This window comes from Strigops habroptila, chromosome 16, assembly GCF_004027225.2.
Source record: "Strigops habroptila isolate Jane chromosome 16, bStrHab1.2.pri, whole genome shotgun sequence".
NCBI lineage: Eukaryota > Metazoa > Chordata > Aves > Psittaciformes > Psittacidae > Strigops > Strigops habroptila.
In genome coordinates, this window is record NC_044292.2 from 7,448,692 (window position 1) to 7,473,922 (window position 25,231).

The 25,231-nt window shown below is 42.5% G+C and overlaps 1 protein-coding gene across 4 annotated transcripts in view; it reads right to left on the bottom strand.

The window, feature by feature from the left end:
- PRDM16 (PR/SET domain 16) overlaps nucleotides 1-25,231 on the bottom strand; it is a 278,163-nt gene that overhangs the window by 112,772 nt on the left and 140,160 nt on the right. For all 4 annotated transcript variants that reach the window (XM_030508173.2, XM_030508171.2, XM_030508174.2 and 1 more), the window contains exon 3: nucleotides 20,101-20,151. In XM_030508173.2, coding sequence (XP_030364033.1) covers nucleotides 20,101-20,151 — 51 coding nt within the window. The remainder of the gene's footprint in view (nucleotides 1-20,100; nucleotides 20,152-25,231) is intronic.

Sequence of the window (25,231 nt, forward strand, 5' to 3'; positions counted from 1 at the left end):
GCCCAGAGCAGAGATACATCCCACCTTGTCAAAATCCCAAAGCATTCTGAGATATTCTGTTGTCTGTCAGAGCAGAGCTATCTGAGAACGATACTCTTCCTAGAACTTCATCTGCTTGCCTTCAAAACCTTTGCGAGAGAGTGGTGACATGCTCTACATTGTCCATAACCCAACTGTAAAGCAGTGGCTTTTCTAAACACACACACAGAAATATACTTTGTGAAGCAAGATCTAACCATGGCTTGGTTTTGCCCCTTTTGCATTAGCAGGCTTCCTCTGAATGGTCAGTAATCAAAGGCCCTTTTAGCTTCACTGGTCGCACAGCTCTGAGACCAAGTCTGGCAGCGCTGGGTGTAGAACTGGACCCATTACCTTTCTGGGTCTGGAAGAGGGAGCATCCCTCGCAGTACCAGCGCACACATCTGTAGTTCTGGCTCTTGGAGAGCTGTTACAGAGGCTGTTGAGCCTCTGGCGAACATCTGATATTATTCACTTGACTGAGTTTGTGAAAACGAAGCCTTATTTGCCAGCAAAATTAATGAGAAAAGAGTCTTCAATGAGACAATAATTAATGGCTTCCGCAGCAGCCAGCACGAACAGTGAAACTCCTCTGACTGTATCCGTCACAGTACAGGCAAATATCAGGGAAAAAAGGTGTGGATTTATTTCCACAAACATGGTTATTTCAAAATCGCGTTCTTGGCTGGGTATTTTATTCTATGAAACCCTTCCAAATGTGATGAAGGTTGAAATAAATGGGCCTTTGTCCCCTCACTGTACCATTTAATGACAGTGACACAGAATTCTACTCGGTGGCTACACGCCAGAGATTCGATGATACAAACATCTCACAACATATTTTAAATTTTGTGCTACATGGAAAACTGAGACACATTCAAAGACATTTATAAACGTATTTATCCAGCATTACCTAGCCTTGCTTTACAGAAAAGTGAGAGCTGCACAACCGTATCCTTTTCCTTGAATCCCGGCTCTAATCTGGTCATAAACACCAACTCTATGCCTTTCACACACAGAAAACGGCAAACAGAATAGCCAGAAATGCACCAGACAATAAAACTACGTATAATGGCTACCAAACTCAGTTCTTCTCCCCCCTTCTTTTTTTTAACAGATAGGTTTTAGACTCTATAATAATCATGCAGCTAAGATACAAGGTCTCTTGTTGGCAATAACCTACATGACATGACTTAGAAGGCAGGTGTTACTGTAATTAGCTATTGTTTGACTATCAAAAGTCAGAGCTGATTAAAGCCACTAAGTACAAGTGCACTATTTTATTTCAAAGAATATTATGAACTGCATGCTGGGACTCTTTCACTGCGGACCTACCTTCCGGAGTCTGCTAAGAGCCCATGCCAGCAGTAATCAAAACTAAAATCTGCATAAACCTTCAGGGTTTTAATTCAAGCAGAGCCCTTTCATTAGAAATATGTTACTTTATGAAATCTGGTCGCCAGCAAGGGGAGAAAAATGTGACTTCTTAAGAAAAGTGAATGGCATCTCTTTAGTGATTAACCCAAGATTAATGGAGGCTCCTACTGCTAGGCCTAAGTCCATTTTATTGCTAATTCATTTAGGTACTATTTCAGATGTACTTGATGAAAGTCACCTGCTAAGAAGTCATGTTTTGGCAAGCAAGGATAGCCATTATGGTCAAATCCCAAATAGAATTTTTATTAAAGAAGCTTTGAAAAGTGTCTTGTATTAGTCTTTCAGAGACATACTATTTAATGTACTCAATTAGTTAAAAATTTGGGGCCCAAGTCCCTAATCAAACATTCATAAAGCTGCTTTTTTTCATTTTATTTTTTTGTCTCCATGCATCTCTAATGTTCCAGGTAGGATGAACACTGTACTGAACAGGGACATTTATATACAGACAAAAGCAGCAATGCTGAGACTTACCCAGAAGTGGGTGGGATTTGGGTAAGTGCACGGCTGGAGATGGGAAATGTTGGCTTGGCAGAGCATCTCTTTGTTCCCTGTGAGACCGCGAGGAGTGGGGACTTATGCAAATCCCATGTTCTTAAACTGAACATAATCATTCAGCTTTGGCTTCTGTGCACATTTATAACAGGAGGTTTGATCTCCGAACACAAATCATTTGAGTTTTTGCATCTGCGGCATTTTGTTCTTTTTATACCTTAGACTTTAGGAGATTTAATGATTAGGGAGCCCAGAAAACTGCTTTTGGCACCTATCCTATGTATAGGAGATACATTCCACACAGACAAAGCATCTCCATATCCCACCTAAAGCTCAGCCCTTGGCTGCAGGCTGCCTATAGTTCGATTCATGGAAGGGGGGTGAGCTTTCCTTCCCTATACCATTTAGATGCGAACACCCCGACAGCCACTCACCCTGCCGAGAACAAAGCAAACTCCAGAGGTAGTTCTGGTCATCACAGTTTCATCTTTACATGTAACTGTTCCCTTCTTCAAAAAACGGACTTGAGTTCAAAGGCGGGTAAAAAATAATCACAGGAAGATCACAGAAGCATAGAATAGTTTGGGTTGGAAGGGACCTTTCAAAGGTCCTCTAGTCTATGCCCCTCTTGCTCAAGTCACTTGCCAGGCATATTCAGTGACAGAACGTTTCCTAAAAACCTACAGTTACCGAGTTATTGACAACCATTACTGACAGCCACCACACACCTAGGCTGTTCCTACCTTTCTGGGTGCATGTTACTTGCACATGCATAAAGACAAAGGCCTGAGAAATCCCACTTGACAGCACAGTGAGACCATTTTGGGGACAGAAAGTGGCAAATCAATCCAACAGCATCTGGTTTGGGTACTGCAGCTTGTTTGCCTGAGCTAGTTCCACGTTGAGGTGATGACCGGCATTGGAAAAAGGTGTCTTCACGTTACTTTCAGCAGTGAAGGTTTAGCAGAACCGAGGGATGGACTGATTCTGCCCAGAGCAGGGAAATTATCTCCAATTTCCCCTCAGCAGAAGGCTCTAATTTTAAGGAAGATCTCCCAAGATGCCTTTCCTAGCAGCCTGCTTCTTCACAATACTCTTTTATTGGGGTTACTAGCAATATGGTAACTTTAATCCTCACCTGATGCTACAGAGTTGAAGATCTCTCAAAGCACAAGTTGGAGGTGACACAGGATTTCCTCTTTGTTACCTTTAGGAGTGTTCTGTATTTCCAAGAGACAATCTGGTTCACAAACCTCTTTTTAAAAGGGAAAAAAAAAAAAGGTTTCCAAAATATTTACTGGAATTGGCAAGAGCCACAAAGCCAGGGAGACATGAAAGATGCCACAAACCAGCCTTGCTCAGGCACTTGCTGTGACCTCCCTCAGCCTTTACCGCATCCCCGCTGCAGATGGGTGGCTGCCCACATTCACACAGCAAGGAGGTCTCCAACCCCATAACCAGCAATATTCAGAATTACCCGAAATAGCAGCACATTCCGTGGCACGATTCTTCTCCATGGATAGTGCACAAAAACCAGCAGAGACCTCTCAAATGCTTCACTGAAGGGAACGTACCACGAAAAGAGCCGCTACGTGTGATAACAAAGTTAACCTAATCTGTTCCCTCTTGTGTGCTGGGGCACTCATACATGCAAATCTTGTCTTGTTCAACTGTGTTTGTTCACCTCCACAGTCCTTGGGTGATTCAAATCTGTGTCTTACTATCCTCTAATACCCTTGTCTAACAGTTCTTTTTAAATGCATGTGTTAATTATCTTGCCACTGCTGTAATTTCTCCCTGTAGTCCATTAATTAAGAGGTCACAATCTAAGAGCATGTTTACCCAATAAGCTTTCTTTTTTAATTATCCTAATTGCTTGGATCCTGACAAAGCCTCTATCCCTCCCCTTTCTCTGAGTGGATTAGAAACCGACATTTCTAAGCCCCACACAATGATGGGTTTGTAAAACACACACACACACACACACATATATATGTTTTTATAACTCCACAATGTTCAAACATCAAAGGTCAACAAGACACCAGATATACTTGTATAGCTGTATAAAATGTAGGTACAAATTGCTCCTCATTCATTTATCTGTTAGTCCAAAATGTTATATTGGTCAGGAAAAACACAGGCAAAACTTTGAAACCCTCAGCACTAGGAACAACAGCAGCTGGATGGTTACGACTGGTCCTGCTCTGGAGACCATCAGTCTCCTACCAAAGAGCATCTCTCCCTGCACCTACATGGAAGTCTCTGGATAAAAGGAAGCAGGGAAAAGAACACAAAGAAAAAAGGAAAGAAGAAAAGGGCAATAAGCTTTTCCTGCAGCAAAGATCAATTATTATTCCCCTCCCCAAATACCACCTCCCCACAGGTCACGTCTTGCCAAGCTGGTCCTAACACTTTTTTTCCTGATCTGGCAAAATTCAACAGACAAAATCTCTACCACTTAAAAATTTTAACCCACTCCTTTTGTCAAGCTTTTAAAAGGGAAAAGTAGTTCTTTGAATTCCAGATAGGATTTTAGCACGACAATTAGTAGCGGTTATGTCCAGAAAAATTACTACTTTGTCAGAATGTGAACCAACATTTGAGATGTCAACTAAAGTACATTTTTTTGTTTTAATAAAGCAAATGTCTCATTCCGACCAGTCATCTCAGGAACTATATAACACAAGTATAATTACTTAGAAATTGCTTAGGTAAGCGTGATTGATGCATGGTAAATAGATGTTTCCAGCACTTATTGTTTCTTCCTGATGGATTAGGAAGAGTTGTTTAACAGTTCATTTGACCAGTCTCTCCTGGTGTTTCTCGAGTCTGGCTGTGCCAGTCAGCACCAGCAGTTCCTGGTAGTTTAAGTCTCTTTAATAAAGATTAAGATGTCAGAGGTCCTGCATTGCACAAAATCCCAATTTTATTAACTTCTCATTATCAGCTGAAATATGAAGTGCATTTCTTTTCATCTAAAGTAAGGGACTTTCTCAAGGGAAAGAACAGATAGGGAATATACATCTATGATGATTACGGTTCCAACCCTGACTGCTCTTGGTGACCATTTTCTCACATGATGGGTACCACATACATCAGTATTTCTCCCCCGGAGAGTGTTCCAGTATTCCACAGCCGTGGACCATCACAAGGTATTGGTAAGCTGGCAGTGGTGAACCTGTGGTTGAATACTTACACTACAGCACTTAGGTCAATCGTGTTTTCATTAAAATAGCAGCACAGTGGGCAGAAACACTGAATCTCAAAAGTCACTCAACCAGGACAAGGGCAACATTGGCACTGGTTATGTTCAGTCCACACTCCCCTCTTCATGCTCTGCACACTGAGGAAGACAGCAGAGGAGCAGCACAAAGACCACAGAGGCATTCAAAGTCCGCTCTGACCAGAAATGCAGATAAGTTTTAACACCACCTACTTGAACTTAGGCAGCAACTGATAAAGTTAAACTGCTGAAGGCAGCACCTGTATGCCGTCACTTTCGAAAGGCTTCTTATTAATTATCCCTTATGCTTTATAATCAGACTCGCTCAGACCAAGTAGCTGCAGGCCAATGATACACGACGAGGTGCTGAGGCAGGTCCTGTCCCTGTGAGAGATCCTCAGAGCTGTATCTTAAGGGATTTTTGAAAGCTGAGGAACTTCTGTATTATACATATCTCAGAGAACACCTTGGACACACTTGTTGTTTTCAAGCCTGTCGATGGCAGGAAGAGAAGAGCTGGCCCTGGATGAGCCTTCCCAGACCAGGGTGACTCTGGGCTGGAAATGACTCCACAGAAAGAGTTAAGAGGTGAAATGGTTCGTGCAGAGTAACGCACGTCCTGCTCTGAGGATCAAAACTGTACACAGCCTCACAGGGCGGCTCTTGTGAGGGTTAAGCTCTATTACTTCTGGTCTCTGACACTGCTAATGGCGCTCTCAAACTAATTGCATTTCTATACCTACACATACGTGTAGGCAACAAATAAGCCCTTTAATCAAACAGCTTCATCTACTTCTAATTAATTCCATTTCTATGCCTTTTTAAGTGTACAGGAACATACAAAGATACAGATGATAGAGCACGTTCTGTGCCACCTGACAGCTTCTACTCTGCTCAAGCCTCCCTCACGATTAGGACTGGTTCTGTGTGCCACTGTTGTACATCTTTAGTGTTTCTGTTGCTTGAGACTGAGCAGATTCACACCAAAGACCAAAAGCAACAAGCGGTGCCCATGCAGAATCAGCTGCAGCTAACTCAGTGAACTAGTTTTGCCTTTGCTTAGAGATTTAGACACCTTTTTGTTTCCATCAGAAACTGTATTCATCTTGTCCTCTGAGCACACACAATGACCCAGCGAGGGAAGACTGTGGCATCAGCTGAGCAAACAGGGTGGCTGTTTGCACGTCCAGACCCAACATAAAGTCTACAACAGGAGGGCCACCAGCTTTGAAGGAAATGCTGATTCCTTTTCCACCTTTCCTTCTGTGATAGAACAGGTCAGTGTAGCCGAAAGAAAAGCACTCCCTCCATATTTAGGAAAGAGAAATACATATGCCATAAGCTGTCCCTTTCAAAGGTATGTATGTACAAAAGGCATGATAAGTGGGTGCTGAATAGTTAGGAGTGGCAATTATCAGTTCCACATATCATTATAGTCCCTCAACTTTTCAATAGCACAGAGTTCCTAATACCATGTTTACTAGATCAGGTAAAAGGGGACTCTTAATACTGTGCAAATATGACTTACCAAAGGACTTTGCTTTCTCACCTATTCTTGGGCTTTTCAAATCAACATTATTAATTGGCTGCCTTATCGGTAAGTGCTGTCTGGCAGTTAAAGGATGTTTCCACCCATTGCAACGATACATAGAAACGAAGCAATGTCAGCCACAAGGACAAAGAGCCTCCATCTTCAAACAGAAAAATGTTTTGACACCTTAAATCTTCTTTATAAAAGCATAATGCATTTCAGCATTCATTTGCTAGCCTTTACTGCATCTGTTATTCCATATCCTGTGATCCTGGTTTTCCTTATTGATTCAGGACTCTGGCATACAGTTGCAAATACTAGGGCTTTTCTTTTCCTTTTTTCTTCTTTCTTTTCTTTTTCTCTGTTTTCTATTATTCAGAGTGTATAAATACATGGTTTAGAATCTGGATCAACTAGTTTCCATAGTAGGAAACGCAGCTACGTAGGCGTTTAGGAGGGAACGTTCAGCCCTTCAGCTCAACTTTCTCTTAACCTGCCAGCTCTCCCAAGCACCAAATCCACTTGAAAACAGAGAAAAATGTTTGGCTGATAAGGAATCCTGAAGACAAAGAGCACAAAACTTACCAGGCACCATGAAAGAAAAGCAAACCAGCCTAAAACGAGCAGGAAAGCCCTGACTGCCCCCTCTCATGCTTTTAGCGTGGTTCAGCCTGCACATGGAGCCTGCCCTGGGAATGGAAGGACCAGCTCAGCCCCCACCTCGCTCGCTCCATCACGTGCCTTCACGCCGATTAACAAGATAAACTTATAAGCACCACAAAACCCCGCAAGGCTGGAGGGGATCTCGGGAAGTCATCTCGGCTACCCCTTATTCGAATGCGGGATTGTGTATATCTAGTCCAGCCCGGCAGGTATTTGTCTAAACCTCCTAAGAGCCGCCAGTGGCAGATATTTTATCTCCTCCCTGGAGAGTCTACTCAGGTACTAAACTACTCCAGGTTTTCATTTTTCTTAACATCTAGCCCAAATCTTTCTTGCTACAAGACTGGCTTCTTCTCATCTTATTCTGATGGACATGTGGCCCAGGTGATCGCTCTTTAGGTTAATGCAGAGTAGGGATTTTAGCTTCAGCTGCTTGTTTTACAGAATATCTGAATTCTCATCTTAAAGAACTTTCCAGTAGAAGCACAATCACACCAAATTCATTTAAAGCATTTCTGTTTCTTTTAAAGAGAGTTCCCCTCTGCCACCATATTGGCTTTGCTGTTGTGACCTGTGAATTAAGATGCTCAGCAGGGTTTTTTCCTTTCTTAAAAAAAAGAGAGAGAAAAGAAAAAAAGGGAAATAGTTACTCATTCAGGTAGATATTTAAAGAAAAATCAAACAAATATTTGATGTGCTGCACTAGCATGAAAAGGGGGAGCACTGTGTAAGCACAGTTAATGGGGGTCAACTGGTTTATGTGAGTGAAAACCAGACGGGGGAAGAAGGGCTACTAACAAAGGTAAATTGTGGCTGTGTCAATACAAAGAGAGAACTATGGCTGTTCACAAATGGGAAAGATAGTTACCAAACACACAGCTCTTCTAATTCAGTGTTTGACACATTTAAGCACTGTAGAAAGAGAGTACAAAAGGCACAAGACTCACAGAACAGGCAGAGATACAGGACGATACAGTGAATGGGACCAGCACAATTCTTTTCTTACTCAAAAGGATCCAGCACATTTTCTCACTGACACCAAGTATTAATTTAACCACATTACCTGAAAGATATATCCTCTGAAAAATATATCCTCCTTCCTCAAAACCTGCAAACGTGAAGGGTTTTCCTCTGGCCCAACATTCTCACAGTAAAAGCAATTGTTCCCAGTTACTCCAGCAGATCCGTGCAGGATCGCATCCACCCACAGGCACCTTGAGGCAGGGGCCAGATGTACCAGTGGTTATCTGCCCCTTTTTGCAATAAATCAGTGGCATATGAGTTTGTTATTCATAATATTTAACTTAATATTCATAATATTTCACTATCCAGTCCTCTTCCACCATCTGCTCAGGATGCCAACCATATCTGTGTGGTTCTGCTCTGGTATGGCACGACCTATTTAGATATACTACAAGAAAACCTCCTTGAATTCTACTAAACCTCTGCAGGCAGGAAAACACACACTCAAAGCCTTGTCCAGCTTGAAAGGATTTCTGAACCTTCAGAGAGAGAAAAAATCCATTAGCTTCTTTTCTCATTATTTATGTACGTAAGTTTCTAATGCTTTCAGACTTTGGCTGGCATTGCAAACGGAACAGAGAAAATACAAGAAGGAAACCTATTTCTTGGGTATTTCCAGCCCAGTTACTGTGAGGAATTAGAAGAAATTAATGCAAAAAAAGGTCATGTGCAAGGTTTTCATCAGTGTTTTTCAGACCAAAGGGGTTCTGATGAATTTCAGAGATGCATCCAAACTTCTGAGTGAGTTTCCAAACCAAACAAGACTGTGAACTCTGACATTCAGCAGGGACTTGTTTGCCAACCTTCCTATCATACAGCAAAAAGGGCCATTTAAAATCATCTCAGAATAATCTGCTTTCATGGTCACGGTCATTTTATAGCCTCCGTCTGTGTAACACTTTTAAGTCACAGGAACACAAACATTCACACAGCAAATGGCTACAGCCTTGGTCCAGGTTCAGACATATATCAGGATTAAATAATAAACCTTAGTTTTCTGACTTCATTACTCTGAGAATACCTTGTTATCTGGATAATAATAATTAAAATATCTACTTCTTAATATTCTGACTTCTTTCCTTGGATTTAAATACCTTTAAAAAGCAAAACTGATTGTGCAGCTGTGTGAATAGCGACCTGGGCACAGAGGAGTGAAGTGCTTTGCCTAAAGTCATCTCAGCATCAGGACGAGGATGTAGACATTACACATCTACCAACATAGTAACACCTTGGAAAAATGAGTATGATCTTAAAGCCCAACTTTTCCGTACACTGGGACTCCCAGTTTTTCCCAAGGGTGGGACAGACACGCTGCAATTTGCTTAGCAGGAGATACGGTGCTGTCTGCAGCAAGCCTACTAAAGCAGAGAGCAGATAAGCATATGGTGAACATCAGAACTGGAATGGAAGATGGGCTACCATTCAAATTAGAAGTTTTTATTGGCAAAAGGGCCGGCAAATATAAACTGCCAGGAATAAATTTACGTTGGAACTCAGAAGACATGTTCTAGTCATCAGAAGACAGAAAGCCTGAAAGAAATTATCTTACTGAAGGGGGAAGGGACACCATTTACTTAGCAAAGATTGTACATCCTTACTGCATGTGACTGCAGGAAATTGGACAAAATAAGCCAACAGGATTGCTCCAGACCTCTGTTCCTAATGGGAGTTACGGTGGAAAAGAAACAACCACCCACATGAAGTGTGAGCTAAAGGCAAAGGAATTGTGTCAGAATAAAGACCAGTGTAACTCCAGCCTCAGAAGATTGACAGTGTTTGTCTTAGCGCACAGATATACTGGGCAACCCAGGCTCACCAGATCTGAGCTCCTTCCACAAGTTGTTCAGGATTTACCTTTTTTGAGATTCCCATGAAAAGGAATATTATTAATCTCCATTTCAAGGCAGCAGTAGCTGAGCAAGAGGCTGCTTGAAGTGGCCAATGTAAGCCAGCAGGTTGCCCCAAGCTGTTCCTGGGCACAACTACAGAAGGAGTTAGCCAGATATAAAGGGAAGGGAATGAACAAAGTCAATACTTTTCTGGTGTTATATGTATGTGATTAGAGTAGGAAATACGAAAAATGAAAATTTCTCTGGATTAATTTTCCATTTAATTTTTAAGGAAAGAACAACTCTACCACTTCAGCACTATCATAACTACCTTGATGTAACAGCATTTCTGTAAACTTCTAAAGTTTCTACCAGACTGCATATAAGGAAGAACCAGTTGTCTTCTGGGTGACACAAGTTGAAGCTTAAGACTGAAATAAAGAGAAACAATTCCTTTAGGACGGGTGATTTATTCTTCTGGAACAGAAGGAATTACTCCATCAACCAGGGTCTAAAGCGTTCTGACAGCAGATATGCACAACTATCTCTACAGCAATTATTAATGATCTGGAAAAATGCTCAGTAGCAAACTAACCTCACCCTTCCTGAGGCCAGCATTCATTTCAACAAACCCTGACATAATCAGCTAACTCATGAAGATCAAGAGATAGGATGCCTCCACATGACAGAAGATTTCTTAATTTCAGTTGCTTATAAGACACATGAAGCCTAAATAGAAGCATGAGGAAAACTTCCTCTATGGTTTATAAACTAGTTTATAACCTATTCCACAGCTTTTCATCCTTCTTTTCTGTACCTCTGTGTTAGATTTTAAAATAAGGAGGGAAAAAATGAAGGAAAAAAAAAATAAAAATCAAAGAATCCTACAATCTCAGGTTGGAAGGGACCTCAAGGTCCATCCTTTCTAGGCAAAGCGTGACCTAGACCAGATATCCCAGCACAACCTGCTCAGCCTCTGTGCACGGTCCCACATCACTCCCGCTCCTTCCTTACTGGTTACAAACTCCCTAATAAGCTGCTGAATTTAGGCACGGACTGGGCTGGTAGGTCTGGAAACGACTGATGCCAGCACAGAATCCTGGACACGTTGCCATTTCCTCAGCTGCTGCTTTATCTCCTCCTTGGGAAGGACAAAATCAGCCCTGCAAGCTCTTGTGTCTCTGAGTTAGCACGCGAAGGACTTTGGACTCTGAGCTTGGCAAGTCCCCATCCGTTTAAATACCACATAAATCCTCACTGCTAGCGTAGATATAAATTAAAGCTCAGACCAGAATTGATTGTACACTTCCCAACCCAAAACTATTTTGTTGAAAAGTTACTATTTGATTAAAGTATTCACAGAAATTAACATTTATCAGAAGCTAAAAGAAATAATCCCCAAGTATATAACCCCGTTAGGTTTAAGTGAAGCATTTCTGGCCCAACTCACTATGAGATCAAGTTTTGAAAACTCATGATGTTGTGAAAAGAAACATCCATAGTGAGTAAAAAAACCTGAGGACAACCATTAAGACATGGAGCTAAATCTTCTCATTACCCTCAAAGAAATCTGGCTTCATATTGCAGGTCTTAGCAGACAGCACTCACTCAGGCAACTACTGTATCTACTACCAAGAGCAAAGGGAATGAACCTCACTTGCTCACTGCTATTGCATGTGAAATTTCCAGGGGTAAAGAGAGAAGATCACTGAATAGTTGACTTTGAGGAATGATTTTTTTCCCAAAACTGCTCTACGAAAAAAGAAATCTGGGCTTTTTTTCAGAACACATATTTTATGATCTCATCAAACCCTCAGCTCATCTAAACCCCCATCTAACCAGCACCAGCAAATACACCGCGCTCCTGGAACGCGCCTGGGACAACAGTCACATCTGCTGCTCTGGAAACCCAAGCAAAATAAAGGGGAAAACAAAACAGAATAAAAGCATTTTGTATTTGCTCTGATTTATATATTTAATTATCAGTCACTGGCACCCAGGTCCCTGCTTTTTGCCTTTTGTCTTTTTAAAGCAGCACCATAGTGATGGAAGGAAACTTCAAGTCACTCTCCCTGCTATTCCCCCCCTTTCCTTCCTGCCAGTTACTGTCCAGGTTTTTGGTTTTAGCTAACGAGCTCTAATAGGCTCCTACCTGATATGTATTCTCTTTAATAGCTGCACAGTGTGATTACCCAAATACTGTACACGCCTCAAGATCACAGATTGTATTAATAGACCCATCTGGCTGTAATGTATTGTATACATCACATTTATTGTAATGTATACAATAAATCTCAAGTCCAAATTTCACTCTGGAACTGTCCTACTTAGCACAACCCACTCCTACACCACCAATGGATATTCCCAGGACTGGGTAAATAACGGGTGGCAACACACGGGCGCAGGCGTGCGGCAGCTCCTCCTCTGCCACGGTATCGGATCCAGTCCCATCACGCTCCCGCTCCATCCCACGTGTGGTTCTGAATCCAGACCTAATTCTAGGAATACCTCCTGGCACACTCGCCCTCCGCATCCGAGGAGGAACTGCGGAGCGCAGCACGGTGGGGGTTACCTTCCAAGTTAACGTATAGTTCTGAAATCCCAGAGGCGATCATTCCAAAATTTGTGATGTTTTGTCTACTCCGGTGATTTAAGGTTTGTCAGAAAATGTCAGAAAGGCCACGGGGCCAAGGGCTTCCTGATGACTGAGGATTTTCTTTCACATGACCTTCCTGAAGTTGATTTTGGGCTCCAGACAGTGCTGCCTTCAGCTCTGACAGGGGCCGGCTGGCAGCAGATTCATGGGGATCTCTGGGGCATTCTGGCATTTCTAAACTGAGGAGAGGCTGTAATACCTCCTAATCATCCCGAATATTATTTCACTAGTAATCATCTTCCAGGCAGCACGTAAATGCCAGCCTTTCAGTGTGCAGCTCCTCTGGCGAGCAGCAAAAATGAGTATGCGCTCAAAGGTATGCAAACAATTAACAACATATCTTGATTCCAAGGAGCAGACGCGCATGTAGAGTGGTTTTCATTTCACGTACAACATCACGTGGGTTTCAACAAGGAATCACTGAAATTAACTTTGCACAATGAGAGAGAAGATGGATTGTGAGAAAAGTGTTAAAACTGTTAATGCGTGCTTGTGAATGCAAAGAACATTGCTCACTCCCTGGAACACATGGGTTTCACACTCTTTAGGAAGCTCTCAGCTATGAAAAAGTTTATTAATCTTAACTTTACGCACATCATTCACGTAACTGATCACTCAGCCAAAATATCTGAACAAGTCTCCTTTATTTGCTTTGTTCTGCGGAGGGGCTGGGCCCTCCCAGCCATGCCACTGCAGCCGACCAGCCTCTGCTGTGAGTACCCATCAGCAGAGCGTATCAGAGAGATATTCCGAACCACTCAGCGAACCAGGAATGGAATTAATTACCTGGCCAGCGAGCTAATGAGTTACCATTTCTGCCCTAATGACAGGAGGTTGCCCTGATGCCAAGATACAGCTCTGACATTTCCTATAAATTAGTAGTGGAGTGGATTTGGCTTTTTCCCCCGTCAAGCCAACCACAAGTAGGGCACAGGGGTTAAAGAGGACAGCAGTTTGGACTTGACTTAAATGTTCAAGGCCAGGCTGGATGGGGCTTGGAGCAACCTGCTCTAGTGGAAGGTGTCCCTGCCCGTGGCAGGGGGTTGGAACTGGATGAGTTTAAGGTCTCTCCCAACCCAAACCAGTCTGGGATTCTATCGTGCTATGACTCTGCTACTCACACTTCCTACTGAGACACAGCAGATCCCCAATGCGAGTGGCTCAGTTTTGTCAAGGGAACAGCTTCCTGCCTCTCACATCCCAAAAAGCATCACTGGTTGTTAATAACTTGAGGCTTCACACAACCTGTGTGTTTATGTTTGAGATGCATTACAAGAAGACAAGGTGACCTCTCATAACTCGCTGCCTCAAGTTAAATGGACACTTTTATCTTAAGAGATATTGTTCAACAGAGATGCATGTCATTTGGAGCAATGGGTATAAATAGCTCAGCAACACATTCGGACACTTCCCTCTCAGCTGCAGCAATCACTTATCCAAGAAAATGAGACAGCAGGTTATGAATTAGGGCTAAAAGAACAAATCAATGTCCTTGCACTTCAGTTCACACTGTAGTGATTTACTATGAACTTGCCTAGAGAGGGAGGGAGGAAAGGAACCAACTTAATTTACACAAAGGTCTTAATTAAAGTTGTATGGGATGCTTAAACCGTATCCATACTTTGCACTAACTTGCCAACGGAGAACATGGTAAATCACCATTAACCACCCGCATCCTCTGTCCTACTGAAACGAGAGGCCCGTGTTGAGGCACACTGTTAACACCACATCGGCTGTAGTTGACTTGAACATACTGGAGACATGGAGAGAGCAAACTTAACCGCTGCTGCTCCTCTTAACTTGGCCTGATTTCTGGGTTCAAACCGCCCAAGACCTCTTTATGGAATCATCTGTCACACACGCACACACACACACGATACGATCAAGCCCAAACATCCGCATCACAGAGACGAAACGCACAGTGTTGTTCTGCAGGATGGTTTCACCGTCACTCTCCGCCGGCGCCTCTGTGCCAGCTTACACCTTTCTTTCACTTTACATGCTTCACTTCAGCAAAATCAAGGATGCAAACTTCTTAGAAGTACTTAGTTTCCATGGCAACCTAAGCTGACCGCAACATTATTGTTCTCAAGAGGGAACTGACTTTACTATATGTTCATTCACTGAATTAATGGACTCCTGGTTCTTTTATTAGCAGCTCTCTAACAATAGAAAGAGAGAAATGTTATAAAAAAGACTCTCAGACAACTGTCCACTCTTTTGTCCAGGGCTTATTGGAATGACGCAAGTCTATTCAAGAAAAGATTATAAAAATCAACTCAAAGCTGCCTCTGTTTGTGGCAACTAAACATACCTTTAGTTCGGAAAGATACAACCTATAAACCAACAAATTAAAGCTCTTTCTGAAACAGTAACTGTAAGGCAGCGATCGTGCTGCAACTGGACTTCAGCTGTGCTATCTGGGTATGGTTACAGGACCTCACAGGGGCTTGGGGAGCACCGTTACCCTTCAGCTCTGGTCGCCACCCTCAAGCTCTCAATGTGTTTTGTAACACCACAATCTCCTTTCTTAAGCAAAATCTAAGCGCACAAAAGCAGGTGATATTAAGAAAAGATCAGTCTGGTTAACAGTGTAAATTCTCAGTATGAAATCTGTTTTAAACCCACTACAACTGGGGGTTTCATTCTTCAACATACAGAACTGAAAGACGAAGAAATACCACTGAAAGTTGGATCTGGAAATCTAACAGTTGTAAAACACCTTGTATTAGACATAGATAATAAAAATATTCCTAGCAGATACCAAATGCGAATGCACTGTGTGTAAGTGCTGCAAACCCAGGAACTTTGCAGGCTCCAGCTGAAATCTCTGCATGTATAATGTTATGACAGGCTGTGCTCAGGCCTGGGGGTGTATGGCCCGGCTCGTAATTGCTCCACAAAAGACAGTTAACAGTTCCCTTGCTCTTCTCTAACTACCTTCCTGACTGCTTATTGAAGTCTGATTTCTTACTCCTCTAGGTCATCATTCATCAGTCCTACAGATCCCGCTGGGACAGCCCGACCAGACCTCTCCATATCCCTTGTTGCCAGAGGCCATTTCTGACGGCCCATGATATAGAAAATGTCTTCACAGCAATCCAGAGGGACAAACTATGGTTATAATACCCAAATAATCATTTTGCAAATTATCATAATTATCAATCAATCATCTTGTGGGAACAATGTGTTCCTGAATTATCAGATGGTTCCTGTGACCTGTAGCATTTTGTATATAATAATAAACCTGGAGAGATTTATGGCCCCATCCCGCTTCGCATCTGCAGTGGCAAAACATCAGTTGGTTTCTACTTTTGTTTTAGGAGCAAAAGCTTTCCACCCACCCAGGTTTCTGTTTACAACTTGGTGCTTTCTAAGAGGTCAGGATTTCTGATCTCACCCAGTTTTCTAACAGTAACTTTGTTTTTAAAACCAATGTGTGTGATGTGGGAGTCGAGAATAAATCACTGCTGCCCAAATTACCTCCGCTCAGTGACACCAGCATTATGTTACCAGCTTCTGGTATTTTGCAGTGAGTATGAACTCAGCCAAAGCAGGGGGAAAAAAATGGGGTTTGCCTTCAGTTTTTGTTGTGGTGCTTTGTACAATACCAGATTGAACCCCACTCTTTTGAAGCTGATAGCATCTCCCGCTCCCTGCGTGGTTCATTCTTGTTAATGGATAAATTCAAGCTCTCAAGAAAGTCAAAGAATAAATTTAAAGCCTTTTGCCAAATGCCTATCCTATTGGATTTTGATAAGACGGCTATTGAGCTTTAATAATGTCTTCTATCCTTTTTCAGCTGGCCCTTAACATGTCTCTTTATTTGTCCCTAAAGCCTCTTCAGCGATGCCTTTTTATTACAAGTCTCTCAGCTTGCTCTCAAGGGAGACAGGGTCGACAAGAGTGATAGATAGATAACTCTATAGATTATCTCCCACAGATGTTTTCTCTCCAGTAGCCCCTCAGGCTATTCCCTCTAAGTAAACAGAAACTAAATAGAGAGTCTACTGAAGAGAAGTCCCTGAGGTCTCTTGTCACCACAGCCAGGAGCTCTGCACAGAGCCTCCTTCAACGTGATTCTCGAACCGTCGGCCAAAGTGACTTTTAGAGGAGAGATAAATACACCCAGCACTGCTCCTTGGGAAAAAAGGTGTCTTGTAATGGACACTGGCCTTGCTTCCTGCCGGAGGAAGTCTGAATCTTTCATCTCCCTCTCAAAGTTAAATCAAAATGACAATGAAGATAATGATAACAAGCCATTGGTATTAAATGCAGTGGAGAAGCGTAGAAAATGCAGAGCAAGGGAGCACGTGAGCTGCTCTTTAAGCAAAATAAACAGGCTGCAGGAAGATGGCCTGGAAAAAGAGACATTTGGGAGCATGGGACAATATACCCACAGGTATAACTTACAGATCTGTGCACATCTCTGAATGCACACATTCAGTTCACTAAAAAGAGTGAATCTCCCATTTTAGCACAACTTTCACAATCAATCTGTTAAAATTAAACAAGCAGGATGAGAAGCTCATGTATATTTGTGCAAGTTAAACTAAGTATCAGCAAGCAAAGCAGATAAAAGGAAAACTTGTTTGGAGCACACCACATTTTAGTCTATGGCACTGAGCATTTCCACAGACAGAAAAATGACCCTGGGTATAGGTTCTTTAATAACATTGCTAGAAATCTGAGTTCTTGTGAGACAACCACTAACAAATAAATCAGCTCCCTGGTGTTAGTGGTCCCAGCAGAAATAACACTAATACCAACTCAAAAATACTGGGCATAGCAGGATAATACTTCTTATTTTGCTTTAAGCCAAAAGAGGGCCTGTTTCAGTATACAGTGTAATAGTGTCTGTGTCTGCTCTGCTGCATCTTCAGACTTGTCACTGACTTTCAGTGCATGAAAAGTTATTTAAGAGCATTTTTTTGTCTGGCAGATGAAGAGCAGAACAAACACAGGGGCAGTTTTTAAGCAGAGATGCTTCCTGAGCACCTTCCTGTGCCTCTCACACCATCACACTTCCCTCTCCTGTTCTATTTGCTTTTTGTTACAGATTTTCTCTGCATTCAAGAGATTCTTCTCTCTTTCCTTGTTACTGCCCAATTCTGAACCCCTGACAGAGCAGCCAAAGGAGCCACTGATCATTATGGTCCCTCTGTTTGGCTCCAACATCCTCCTCTCCTGGTTTAAACCAGCCCACCCACTACAGTTACATTTGTCTTCAGTCACCTTCTCAGCACCAACTTATCTCTAAAGGAATAGGAATAAATTGAAGTCAAATCTCAACTATTGCGTCTGCAGGGATATGACAACTGAGTGATTTAGAGTGGCTGGAAAAGGAAATCTTCCCCCAAGAGGGTTTTGTGCCACCAGAGCAAAATGCCCGGGTACCTCTTACAAACAATTCCAGATACTACAAAAACTGCACAGAATGATTTTTCATTCCTTTTCATTTTCTTCTGACTGGAAAGCTGTCTAGCAGTAGTCTTTTCACAAGCCATAAAGTTTAGACTTGAACTCTTTACCTTACTGCTTTGACCTTTCTTACCCGAGCTGTAAAACCCTACTGCCCATCCTTCAATAAATTTATCACCTCATAAACTCCCACTAGTTCTTCTCTACAATGCATTTAAAAGACAGAAGTAGAAGGCCAGTCCTTCCCCCCTTGTCAAATATCATAATTGTCCAGTTTTATACCTGCTGTACAGGGGCATTTTTCAAAGACCTGTAGTTTCTGCAACATTCTCATCTGAAATAAAACGAGGTTTAAACGCAAACCCATGTACTGAACATGTAAAGCTGCCAGCCTAATGCTTCCTTCTACCCCTGTCTCATACAAAGCCTGCTCTCTTTAGGGTCATGTAGGTTCTGCGAGGTAGGGACACAGAGTTTATTTGTGATATTGTAATTAAAGACTGAGAAAGAACCAGCTGAGTAGGGGAGAATTTCCCCCATCCTCTTGGCAAGTGCGTTGTGATAATACGAACCTGCCACCTTGTCACTGTGTCTGTCCAGACAAAAGGATCCCACAGAGGCAGAGACCAACACCCCATGAGTTATGGAGATGAACAAGGTAAAAAGTTCAGCAGTACTGCGACATGTCCCTTGCAAGGTCATGGGATGGTCAAAGGATGTTTCATGTTGGGAGCCTGGCTTTCTAAAAGGAAAGCTGGGGTTCTCCACGTGGTAGGAACAGACGCTCCACACCGGACATGTGTCTAAATGTCTTTTCCCAAACTAACTTTGGAGCCTGACAAGTATTACGTTTCACTTTGTTTGGCAGAGTGAAACAAGTGTTTCCTTTTAGCTTTCAGAGTTAAGCAGCAGCACTGACGCTCGCCTCAATGGGTGAATAAAAATGGCAGTTGCTGCAAGTCCCAATTTAAAACACTTTCCACTTTCAAATACTCCTATTTTATGAGGAGCGCTGTGAATACCCACTATGAGACAACTGCAGATGAAAAGGACAGCCAGATCCTCATTTCAACACGGACACCCCACCTCTAGACATCTAGAGAGCCCATAATCAAATACGACTTGTAACACTTTACCTCAGTAAAGCTGTTAACCGAAAGATAGCCACGGAAATAATGTGATTTTAGTGTTACTGAGAATAACCCCAACCAAAATAGCAACCTGGCTACTGAAGTATGCAGTGTGGAGGCTGCCCCACAGCCACTAGGAAGAGATTTAGACAGCTGGGCTGTATTTGGAACACATTTTTCTCTGGTCAGTATTATAGTTTAAGCATCACAATGTGATGAAAAGCACTGGTAATACATCACATGAGTTAAACTTTATCCTTTTATATATCTATTCCTTTTCCCTTGGACTCCACATAAGCCACATTTACATGTTGAGGTGACCTCTAAAAATTTCACACTTTTAACAAAGGACCAACATTTTCTTTTACTGGAAAAGAGGTAAATGAGGTTTTTCACTTTGGACTCAGAGCTGTTTATATTGCAGCCGAATCAAGGAGCACTTTAAACTCTTTTTTCTTCTTTTTCATAAGTACTGGAATCATGAAAAGACAGAAAAAGATGCCAATAGCAGCACAACACTTAATCCAAAAAAGCAGCAGCAAATATAGGAAACCTTTTACGACGCTGTCACGATACACACCTCTGTTCAGCAGCAGGAGGAGAAAATGAAGTGCCGAGCTGTATTTCAAAGCCAGACAGTAAAACAGTTTGGATAAGATTGATCCATATCCTACCTTTTTTATACTGCCCTCCTGGGAGGTCACCTCGGGATCAGTCAGTATTTGCTGAGAAAAAACAAAAGAGGCAAAATTCAGTTGAATTGCAACTAGAAATGTTATAAGATAATACATTGTTTGTTTGCTTGTTTTCACAGGTCAAAACTCTCAACTGCAACAGAGCAACCCGGATGTTTTAGGAGTCAGATGGAAGGATTATACCAGAACTACCATTATTTTCTCCCACACATTTTAAAGTTTTCTGTAACCCCTATAAATAATTTCCTTAGATTCAGCTGATGAGACGATGTGTTTCTTTCCCCAGTGGGAATGATGTAGACTCTGGGCACTCAGAGGATGGAGACCTGTGAGCTCTCCAAAAGCACATCCCCTGGAGTGAAGCAGAGTGGGGACCAAATCCAGCTGCCAGCACCACACCAGCAGCGTGTCCCCATGGCAGGGACTGACCATGGGATGCTGTGGTACCTCAATGCTTCCAGCAGCTGTGCAGGAAGCTCTTTAATGCCTCCTCCAACAGAGGAGTGGTGATACAAGTCAGGAAACCGCTGCTGTGCTCCACCTCAGGTTATATTGAGGTCAGTGGGCATTCCAGGGGTCAAGTATCCAAACTTTCTATCCCACTGCATAGCCCCATCAGGATAAATGTACTCAACAAGGACCTGATCAAGCAGCCTGACCCATATTAAGTAGCTTCACTGCCTTCAGTGGGGATCTCAGGTTAAACACCTACCCAAACACTAGGATGGGGTCAAGGTACTTGGGACTTCCAGACTCAGGCAATGTATTTTGGCTACCAAATAGCAGAAAAAAGCTCCAAGGAACAAAAACCAAAATGCCAGGAAACCCAAGATATAATGAGAATGGATATACACTGAAAAGGAACCTTATTTAAATAGTAATAAATAAAGACCCAAAGCCTTTAGCTTTAGTCCAAAGCTGTTTCTGCAGCTGAGGATCTGGCACCAAGTTCTTGGAGTCCTTTGACCATGCCCAGGTGAGACGGACCAACTCACAGATTTCCAAACTGCTGGCAAGTATCTCCAAGCTCAGCTGCAATAACAACGTGTCATGTTTTACATAGCAAGACTCCTGAACCAGCCCCTATTTTACAACAGCTCTAATAGATACTGAAACTGCGGTTCAGAAAGCAGCCGAAAGCAAACAGGACCAAGAGGTGGCCAGCAGAGCAATGAGAACCTGTGTGTTCCCACACTGTGTGTACATCCACACGCTGAAATCTCACCCCGAGTTACTGGAAGCATCAGGAGCACGTGTCTCCAGGTTGCTGGGGAATCACTGACCATTCCCAGGCCCAGAACACTTGTGGCTCTGGGTACATTCACCCCCAAAACCTTTATAATTAGGCCATGAAACTTTCAGAGCTGTAATACAAATATGCCCGTGCTAAATGACTTGAAAGCTTTCATGTAAGACTGCTGCTTCCAAATGAAGACACTTAACTGTAATTACTATATGCAAAACACCACTCAATACAATTGGTTAAGTATGTGCATTCAGAGTGCATAATCCACCCGTTCAACATGGCCATAAACGTAGGGGGGGAGGGGAAAAACCCTAAAATGAAGTGCAAATGGGGCTGGGGTATAGTCCTATATAAACAGGCTTAAGAGTCAGGAATTCCTGAGTCTGAATCTAAATGCCAACACAAGCTTCCTTGTGTTGGTTTGGACAGATCTGCGCGCAAGGGGCAAGTTCTGTTGCTCAAACAGGACTTTTTCCCCCTTTCAATTCAGAGCAGATCCCAAATTTCATAATTCTTAGGGAACAGAATTTCTGTAAGAAGTATTTCATCATATTCAAACCTGGTATTTCCACGGGAAAGCATCAGGGGCTGGTTATCTACCTGGTTATGAAGAGCACTGCAAACCGGCTGGGTTTTGACAAGGTGAAGTATCTTTTCAGTTTCCTTCTGCTACAGAACTTGTGGGGAAACAAACCCCAATGCCAAGAAATATTTTAGATTTGATGGAACCATCTCCCCACGCAAACTATCAGAACAGTCTGTGTGGGAAAAGGTATTTTACCAGCAGTGGGAGACCAGGAGCAACTTTAAATGGTATTTCCCATCCTTCCTTTACAGTTTTAAATCCCAGAGTTTAAAAAGGAAAGATGATACTGTCCAGAATTCAACAGTCTGGGACTAAGTTAGCTTGGACACGGCCCATAGCCTGGGTGTCCTCAGAGACAGACCTCAGATGGCTCCCCACAGTGAAAGAACTGGACACTGAAGTGCTGTGATGCAAAAAGCACCTCCTGATTCAATGGGAAAGGGAGAAAGAGGGAAAGTAAGTACCAGATGCGATGTTTATTAATAAGAATAACAAAAGATGCTTTGAAAAGCTACTCATCGGGTAATTTTAGCTCAGGCTGGACTTCGTCTTACGCAAAATGCCCTAAGATTAAATAGAGCGCTTGGTGTGTACAGCGGGCTGCGCCTTGGCAGTTAACACAGATGTTCCTAAATGTTCCCAAAATTTACACCAGATGCTTTTTCTATCAACTGATATGTTGATTTTTAGCCAAAAGAAAGACAACGTGTCAGCAGCAGCCGCCAGGAAACCCGGGCTTGAGGATCTGCTCCGAGGTGTATCTCCTCCGACTGTTGATGAATTTCCCTACGTCCCATTTCCTGGATTCAGTGAACTGGTGGCAACAGGATCCTGCCTCGGTTACATCAGGGCGGGATGTGCTATAATTTTTGCAAAGCCTCCTGAATGTATTCTAAACATGTCAAGTAACACCATGTGATTCTTTTTGAAAAACAGTTTACAAGCTGGCATTCTCCAGCTGCAGTTAACCCTAATTTGATTACATTACCCAGACAGATCACAATGAGCTTATGTAAATAGTAACATTATCCATTCATTCCCTGAGCTCAGATAAACTGTCATTTAAAGGAAAAAAACCCACAAACCCCAAACTGAAATCGGCATGGTTGATGCCTTCAGCAGGCTCTGACGGCGAAGATGATGACAGACTAGAACCTGCCCCTGCTGCATCCCTGTGAATCTTGATTTTTAAGAAGGAATTCCGCGTCTGCTCCGAGTTGGAAACAGAAGAGGATGCCCAATGATTCCATAGTAGCAGATAATAGCACTTTTCGATAACGTGTTCTTCATTGTCATCTGTTTCTTTACAAAGACCTTAATACATCAACGCTGAAGTCGGTGAGACTTGAGGAAGCACATCAACGTTTAAATTGGTGCCTGGGTGTACCATATCATAATCGCGATACGATGAGCTGGCCTTTAAAACACACCAGCTAAGAACCCTCCAACAGCAAAGTCAAAGAGGTGATGCTCCTTCATAGTAAAGCCAGAGGGAGAAGGAACCCACAGAAACCCATTTCAGCACTCGGGAATTTTTCCTATTGGCTGAAATTTATAAAATCCAAGGATTTTATAGCACTTTCTGGCCAACAATTTACCAAAATTTCACATTTTCTATAGTAAGTGACTTTGTGAAGCCCTATTAACTTGAGGAAGTTTTCAATATCCTGCCTTGGGAATTTGAAACGAATGTGCCTGGAATTAAGAGGAAAGCTCTTGTCTAGGAGGAAGAATTTCCTCTCCTGGCTGGTGAGTGAAGGAGGATGAACAGCAAAACTCTGACTGGCAAGAAACAAGCCAAGGGCTGAAAAGAGTATAAAGAATAAACCAACCATTCACTGCTAAGGGCAACCCCAGTACAATTGGGAACACTGTAGAGCAGCCAAACTGTGGTCTGTGGACCAGTAACAGCCTGCAAAGCCATGGTATGCACTCCACAGACCATTTTATAACCATTTATTTTTCAGCCAAAAGTCTGGACAAAAGGGTGGTCCGGTGCTGCATGAAAAGTGATCAAAATCAGGAGGGAATCAGTGGTGACCTGCCATGGGGAGCACCTCTGCACTTGCTCCTGCCTTGTGTCCGCTGTGGCTTTACAGGAATTCTTCCTGTTTGCCAACTTTTGGGAGAACAAAATGCAGTTTACAGAGCTGAATCATTACAGGTTACTCCAAAGGGTGTTCAAAAGAAAGGAACATCCACAGCCACCTCTTAGTAAGAAATAGCTCCTCATCATCACATGAAACAAACTTGTGCATCCAGAAAGGAGCAGGAAAATGCTGGCAGTAGTTAATGTTTAGAAGGAAAATTAATGTCGAGCATTAAGAATAAGTTTAAGAAAAGAAAACACACACCCCATTTACATACATGGTACGGCAAGTTCTGTATCACTTCTTAAAGACATAACTCCCCCACTGACGCTGCCATCGAGTTCAACTGCAAATACCAGGAAGTTCCACAGAATCTAATGGAGAGCATTTGTAGTAACTTCAATAAGCTGAGGACTTGAGACTTCCAGCCAAGACAAATAAGAGAGGGTACTGATTAGTAAATGTCACCGTTCCCCTTGCCAAGCACTCAGGGACTGGTGATAGGAGAGTATTAAATATAATCTCAGAGTCTTTAGGGGCTCTTTGATTTTATATTGCATTCTTATCGGGTTCTTAAAGTCCAGCGTTAATGAGCACGAGAAATGCACTTGATAGTTTGGCAGGTTTGCTAAAAGAACTTATTCCATTCACTCCACGTGCCCCTGGGATCCAGGCTGGAGATGCTTTTCCCTTTCACGTGGCGCCACATCTAACCTCTCCCCATTCTTTTTCTCCATTTGAGCAATCCAACGTCACCTTTAGCAACCATCTATTTGCTATGACTGTTGGAAGAAAAGAGGTTTTACCAACCACAGCAAATGAGTTCTTTAAGGACCCTGGAGCAGAGATGAGACATTTACACAGTAAGTGCACACCCACTGCACCCCTTCTGCAACACTTAGGGATTCCTGAGAGAAGAGTAAGCCCCGATTAGTAAGGCTTTTGCCCAGTATTTTGCTCTCTTAACACCTCCCAGGAAAGAAATATGCAACAGGACATGATTTTCTTTAAAAAAAACCCACTCTTTCAAATATTATCTTGAGTTTCCTTTTTCCTGAAGGGAAATCTCATTGTGAAACTGAATTTTGAAAAGATGGAAGGGGCACTTCTCTCTCTGTGTCTAATGCTGAGCAGTCTAAGGATTAAAACACAAGTACTGAATTGTACCTGTATTTACCCAGTTTATTC